This window comes from Oratosquilla oratoria, chromosome 5 (assembly GCF_046742065.1).
Source record: "Oratosquilla oratoria isolate Oo_2021 chromosome 5, ASM4674206v1, whole genome shotgun sequence".
Lineage (NCBI taxonomy): Eukaryota > Metazoa > Arthropoda > Malacostraca > Stomatopoda > Squillidae > Oratosquilla > Oratosquilla oratoria.
Window position 1 is genome coordinate 35414979 of NC_134781.1, and position 7005 is coordinate 35421983.

At 45.2% G+C, this 7005-nt stretch overlaps 1 protein-coding gene across 1 annotated transcript in view; it reads left to right on the plus strand.

Moving 5' to 3' along the window:
- LOC143025459 (uncharacterized) overlaps positions 1–5925 on the plus strand; it is a 262790-nt gene extending 256865 nt beyond the window's left edge. The window contains exon 2 of the mRNA XM_076185149.1: positions 1270–5925. Coding sequence (XP_076041264.1) covers positions 1270–2883 — 1614 coding nt within the window. The 3' untranslated portion in view covers positions 2884–5925. The remainder of the gene's footprint in view (positions 1–1269) is intronic.
- Positions 5926–7005: the final 1080 nt, after the last annotated feature.

Genomic DNA, 7005 nt, shown 5'->3' on the forward strand with positions numbered 1-7005 from the left:
AAACTATCTCATCATACTCGTCGTTGGTGATGTTTTTGTTTAGATACTCTTCTATTTTCTTCTGTGAATAAGGTAAAGAATACACAATATTCCCGAACGTGTCTGCTTGTTTGGATGTAAAAACTAACATGCTGTGACGTTTTGCCTATACATTAGGGATCTTCTGGTAAGTTTATTTTTTTAAATAAATATATGTTTATAAGTATTGCAAGTGGTAGCATTAGGAGAGGGGTGGTCCAAGAGTGTCTAGGACTCGTGGTCGTCTTTTCGGTGCGTCGTGGGGTGCCCCGATGAGCTCCAAAGTCACACACATAATCTGTTTGATATTAATTATAGGCATTAGGTTTCTAATTTATACTGTCTCCATACATTTAAGCTTTCTTTTGTCATTATTCTTCCACATCATTACTTTGTGTTCATTTGGTCCCGTGATATGTTGGTGTTATGTGTTTTTGTGACGTGTGATTTTACTACTCCGTTTTGCACGTATTATGTAAGTATTTGTAATAATGTTTGTGTTGTGTGACCAATGTACTCCTTTCGGAAGGAGTATTCACCATAAGCGTTTATAGAAAACCAGGTAACTCCGAAAGATGTTTAATGCCTGAGTGAATGCCCTTCAAAATATAAAATCAATTTGGTACGTCCATACATCACAAGATCCTTAAAAAATTGTTCTAATTGGCTCCTTCTCCACCAAGAACTAAAGAGAGTTAAACGAATTTTAACTAATAATGGCTTTGGAATGAAAGATATTGATAAATCAAGAATAATATGGAGTAAGCCAACACCAACACAAGTAAAGAAGATAGCATGAAAAATAATTTAAACATTTATTGCCAAAACAATGTTTTCGATATATGAAAAAGATGAAAAGGTATTAAAAGATACAATACGTAAGAATTGTAAAAAAAAAAAAGAATCAGTAAATCATTCAATTATATTTTTTTCTTTAAAGGTTTTATGGTAAGGAATGTATAGTGTAGTGGCACATTTGTAAAGTGAAACTTATTAATCCACTGTCGAATAATGAGATAAGATGGACAGAAACTCTGTATATTTCGACCACGATATGTGGTCCTCTTCAGCAGAATGCTGAAGAGGACAGATTTTCTGTCCATCTTGTCACATTCTCCGACAGTGGGTTAAGAAGTCTCGCTTTATGGTAAATTTATTGGTCCCCATCATGGGATACTTATTGAATGTAGAAACAATACGGCAGTGAAGGTATGAGAACCAGAGGCCCTTACATCTTTTATTTTGTTTCAGATGGCGACCCCAGAGGCCAATCTGGCGGGACTTCGAGGTTCGGGGGACATGGGGAGTTCGAGGCCTCCCCACCCGCCCCTCCGCCACCTCCACAACCTCAATAGTTTCCAGTTCGTCTCTCAGTTAGTCTCGGCCACGCCGCCTTATCTTTTCAATATGGCGGCCCCGTTCCCGGGGACCTTCTTCAGCGACCTCCTCAGGAGAATGGCTCCCCGGGCGGGGACCCCGGGTCTCCCGCCGGACCAAACCCTGCAGCAGCATATCCGGGCCGCCCTCCTGGCGAAGAGCACTCCCCCTCCGGCCCTCCAGCCCCCGGTCATGCACTCGGGACTCGACCTGGCAGCGGCGGCGGCGGCAGCGGCCCACAGGAACCAGGTCTCCCAGCAGCAGCAGCAACAACAACAACAGCAACAGCTACCTTCGTCAGGAGCGCCCCCGCACGAAAAGGGCATCAAACGGTCCCTCTTCTCTGACGTCTCCGCCCTCGTGTCCAACGAAGAAGAGAGCAGCGGGGCCAAGAGACCTCGCCTGGAGGAGACCCGACGGGAGAGTCGGGAGAGCCGCGAAGAGACGCGCGTGGGAGACCTCCTCCAGACACAGCCCCTCCCGGAACACCCACCGGAAGGCCTCACGGCGCCCTTCCTGATGCAGGCGCCCTTCTTGCACTCCTCCATGCCGCCGCCCCACGACGTCCTCTCCCCGTGGTCGGCAAGGGCGCAGCTCCTCCGGCCGCAGGTTCCTCTCCCGACGCACGTCCCGCCGAGCCCCGTCGACCCCTACAGGTTCCTCCTCGACCTCAGGCTGGCGGGGCAACTTCGGACGATGGCGGCGTCGCAGGTCCTCCAGCACAAGGAGGCAGCCGCGGCGGCTTCGGGCTTGGGCGTGCACGTCCCGACCTCGGTCCCCTCGTCCATCCACGCCGCCGCCCACCATACCTCTCTCAGCCGGCACTCGCCGACCCCTCCGTCGGTGTCTTCGGCAGGAGAGACTAGGTCTCGCGAGGGACTTCCTCCTGTCTCCGAGGACCATGGTGGTGGCGAGGGTGGAGGTGGTGGAGGAGGTGGTGGTGGGGGTGGAGGTCGCGGAGGAGGAGGAGGAGGTGGCGGCATCATCTCCAACAGTGACGATCGGGTCTCTGCTTTCCATCCCCCCGCACGGACAACGGACACGGACACGAGCGACGAGGACGTGGGAACGGATGGAGGAGGAGGAGGAGGGGGAGGAGGAGGAGGAGGTGGTGGTGGTGGTGGTGGAGGAGGAGGTGGTGTTGGAGGTGGAGGAGGAGGAGGAGGGCTCGCCCTGAACAAGGAGGACCGGGAGCGTCTGGGGGCCCAGTACATCTTCAAACACCTGACGCAGATCTACCGAACGATTGACGGCCAGAAAGGCGAGGTTTCTCCTACGGTCAACGGCGCGCCGGCGGCGCCCCCGCCCCCGCTAGCGCCCCTGGCGGGAGGCGACGCCCTCCCCAACGGTCACACTCACCCTCTGGCGGCGGTGGCGGACGCCAGACTTCGAGTGGCAGCAGAGGCTGAGGCCGAGAACAGGCATCTCTTCCTCGAGGACAAGAAAGACATCAAGGAGGAGGTGGAGGGGCGTAAGTGCGAGGGTTGATGGTGGCTGGGACGCCTCCAGCCGCCTGAAAGCCTCCACTGAAGCCACCACCACCACGCTCTACCTCCCCCGTACCTCAAAGCCAAAGCCCTCTGATGCATTGGGGGCGAGACACCTACCAATGGTGTACAACAATAATAATAATAATGATAATAATAATAATAATAGTAATAATAATAATAATAATAATAATAATCATCATAACAATAATAATACCAGTAATGGTAATAACATTACTTATAAATAATGATAACGATAATAATATTAATAATAATAATTATAATCAAGACCTTTATGATCGAGCGAAATCTCGCTACTTTTTTTGGTTTTCTGTGTGATACTGTGTGTGTGATATATTTTGCCATTCATTACTGCATGACAAAAATCTCCTACGTGAAATCCTAAAAAAAAAATATATATAAAAAAGTTGAATAAAAATCCCGTAGAAGACTTTCAATCCCCCTCCCTTACTACTCCACCCAAGCACGTTTGTAGACAGCTTCTCCTCACCCCTCCACTTCCACATCCCCCAATCCACCATTGTAGATATTTATAGTCTTTGTTGTAGCATCCACAGGCCTTCCCTCCCTGTCCCTCCTTCCAATGTCTTAAAGCAACTGCTGCACAAGCCAACAAGCACGCAGGAGACCGATTTGCTTCTCCTTGTTGTTGTGTAAATGTCTAGTCCTACTACTACTACTACGGACAAAGCCGCCAGTAGCCAAAGATTATATATAAATATATATATATTATTATTATTATTCGTTAAACCCGCCCTTTTGGCGATAGTTTGACGGCTAAAATACCTTCCACCCACCTAACTTCTGTCTCCCTTTCGTTTCCAACGGACAAATAAGAAACCCCCCCCCCCCCACCCTAACCCCAACACCTTTCCTTCTTCACGACTCGGTGGCGCAGTTGGTAGAGTCCCCGCCTTGTCACTACGGCAGACCGGGTTCGAATCTTGCCCAGGGCTGAAATCATTTCAGTATCGCTGCGCTTCGAGTCGTTACTCCAACTCTCGTGGGCGGGGAGTTGGGTGTGTGTGTGTGTGCATGTAAGGTCACAGCATTACCCATAGATCGGTCAAATACGAGCTCTTAGCTCTCTTCCGGGAGGGAAATAGCTGTCGATCACGAGTCCAACACGTGATCCAAAGACCATGGTGAATCACTTCTGTCTTGTAAACAATCCCTGTTTGATTATCTCATTGTTTATTTATTAATTTATCAGAAAAAAAAAACAAGTGTGGTACGGAGGCATGTAGTTGTTCATTTATGTTTAGTAATTCTATGGACAATCAGTGTTTGCAATCATCCATGACTCCTGGCTTCCAAAGCTTCTTTCCCGCCAAAAGTAGGTGTCGTCGCGTCGACTTCCCTTACGTTACTTCCGGCGGCTTCAAAAATAAAACTTGTCACACATTAAACACACGTTTAATTGAACGAGCTGGTCTAAAAAAGAAACGGACAAATAAAATAAAAAGTGATACTATGAAACTTTTTTTTATTATTACGCTCGTTTATTAATAAATATTAATTGGAAATCGAAAATTCGTTGCCAGATCCAAGATAATCGATTCCCGCCAAATCTGTTGATGTCGCCATTCCAAGCGTCACAATATATGCTCTGGGGCACAAACTCGCCAGACACGTGACGCTGGGGTCATGCACCTTAACACATGGGGAGCGAAGTACTTATATATGTATCTAGTCACATCACGACCAGTCGTGGGAGTACATCGCATGACGCGATTGGTACGCACGTTACGCCACGTCTGTCCATGATGATTCGAAGGGAACGAGAATCCTTATTGGAGGTGGGAATACTAATACATCCATGCATACATACACACTTTATTATGTATATAATTCTATATACTTTATTCATCAATTTATCTTATTATTCATTTACTTATTCATTTGCTTTATGGTTTGTTCAGTTAGTGAGGGAAAGTTTAATTCTATTTGCAAACGAATGGAGTGACGTCATGTCGCTTTCCATCGCCCAAACGTCATTACGTTGTAGCTCGAAACCCCGCCCCAACCATCTTCCTCACAATTTCATAACGTCATTTCTTAATCATACCACAATCTAACACTAAATTATCAGTCACATGAAGTCCCCTACCGTGTGTCAAGGCCCGTGGTGTAATTTCTAAGTCACTAACTGTGACGTCAAGGCCAATAAGCGTCTTATTTATGACGTCTTAGGTCTCTGGCGTCATAACATGTGTGCCGTCATGTCGATTTAATTTATATCTTCACTTTGTCGACATTAAGTGTACGTTTGTGGTAATTGTAAAAAAACAACTAAATTTTTAATAACAATGATAATATTAAATCTGAAGTATAATACTTCTGATAACTAGGTACCGGGCCGTTGATATTTGATAGATATGTATTTTCCAAACAGTATTATTCCTTTTAAGGTATATTTATGTATAGAAAACGTATATGCTCACCAATAAAATGACATTTGTTACATTACAATATGTGAGAGAGTTCAGTACTTAAGCCCATTTTTTCTGGATTTTTAACCATTTGAACATGTCTAAACTACTTAAATATTTCGTGTTATATATAAGTTCACATTTTTGGAATGTTCCCATATACTCAAATACTCTCATGTACATCATCTGGCACGTGGTTGTTGTTGTCCAGTGTACACGTATCCATGTTATTTCCATATACCGGAACAACCACGTAACCACGTGACAGGCTTCATACAAGGTGCCCCCACCCCATCCCCAAAACATACTTCCGCCACCCACCCTCCCCAAGGCCCGTGAATGTGCATGGCTCCGCGCGTGTGCGGTTCCTGAACGAGCATGTCCCGGCTTAACTCCTGAACGAGGAGAATCCCCATTCGGCCCCTAAATGAACATAGCACCGTTTGGCCCCGGCAACGGCGTTTTCAAGAGCACGGCATAATATTTCTTCGGTGGGCGCAAGAGGACGTGCCTACGCGCGCGTCGCTAAGCCCCGCCTCCATGTCTTGTTGTTGTAACTTTTCTTGTATATAATAAATGTAATAACTCGAGTGAAATGTCTCATTTATTCCTGTTATCAATAATGCTGTTCATCGTAGAAATTAGAATTAAAAAGATAATAGTAATTTTCACAAATTTTGAGTGATCATTTTTTAATGTTAGAAATAATATGGTCTAAAATAACAGTAAAATTCATAGCTGATGAAAAAATATATTTCATGTAAAGGAAAGGCAATTCTACTCACAAGAAGAACATCAAAATAATAATGACTTAAAAGGAAAATAAATGAAAATAAATTGAAATATAAAAATTCATCGATCGGATTTGCTTTAAACTTAGTATCAATATAATATAAAGAAAAAATCTAGAATAAAGTTACTTTTAAGAACAATGTAGTCAACATAATTCCTATCTAGAAGTGAAGTTAAAGTTAGGTGAGGTCAATTAAGGTTACTACAAGACAGGTGTGTCCAAGTATTGGTTGGAAAGGAGGAAAGCTTCTAGGAGCTGTCAAGAGTTTTTACGAGAGTAGTAGAGCTTGTGTCAGGATTAGAAATGGAGAGAGTGAGTGGTTCGAGGTAAAGGTGGGAATTCGTCAAGAATGCGTTATGTCGACCTGGCTGTTCAACTTATACATGGATGGGGTGGTGCGAGAGGTAAATGCAAGGGTAGTGGGCAAGGGATTGGAGATGATTAAAGAAAATGGAGAAAAGTGGGAGGTGAGCCAGCTGTTGTTTGCGGACGACACTGCGCTTGTGGCAGGATCGGAGGAGGGATTGAGGAAGTTGGTGACAGAGTTTGGGAGAGTATGTGATAGAAGAAAGCTAAAGATAAATGTGGGTACAAGTAAGGTGATGAGATGTACAAGGGGTGAAAGTGGCAGTAGACTGGAAGTGAGCATTAAGGGAGAGCGACTGGAGGAAGTGGATAGTTTTAGATATTTGGGTGCAAATGTGGCAGGAAAAGGTGGAGTGAAGGTGGAGGTAGAATGTAGATTGAGAGAAGCGAGTAAATGCCTTGGTGGATTAAAGAGTGTAATGAGGAATAGACATTTGGGAATGGATGCTAAGAGGAGACTGTATGAAGGAGTGATTGTGCCAACAGTACACACACACACACACACACACAC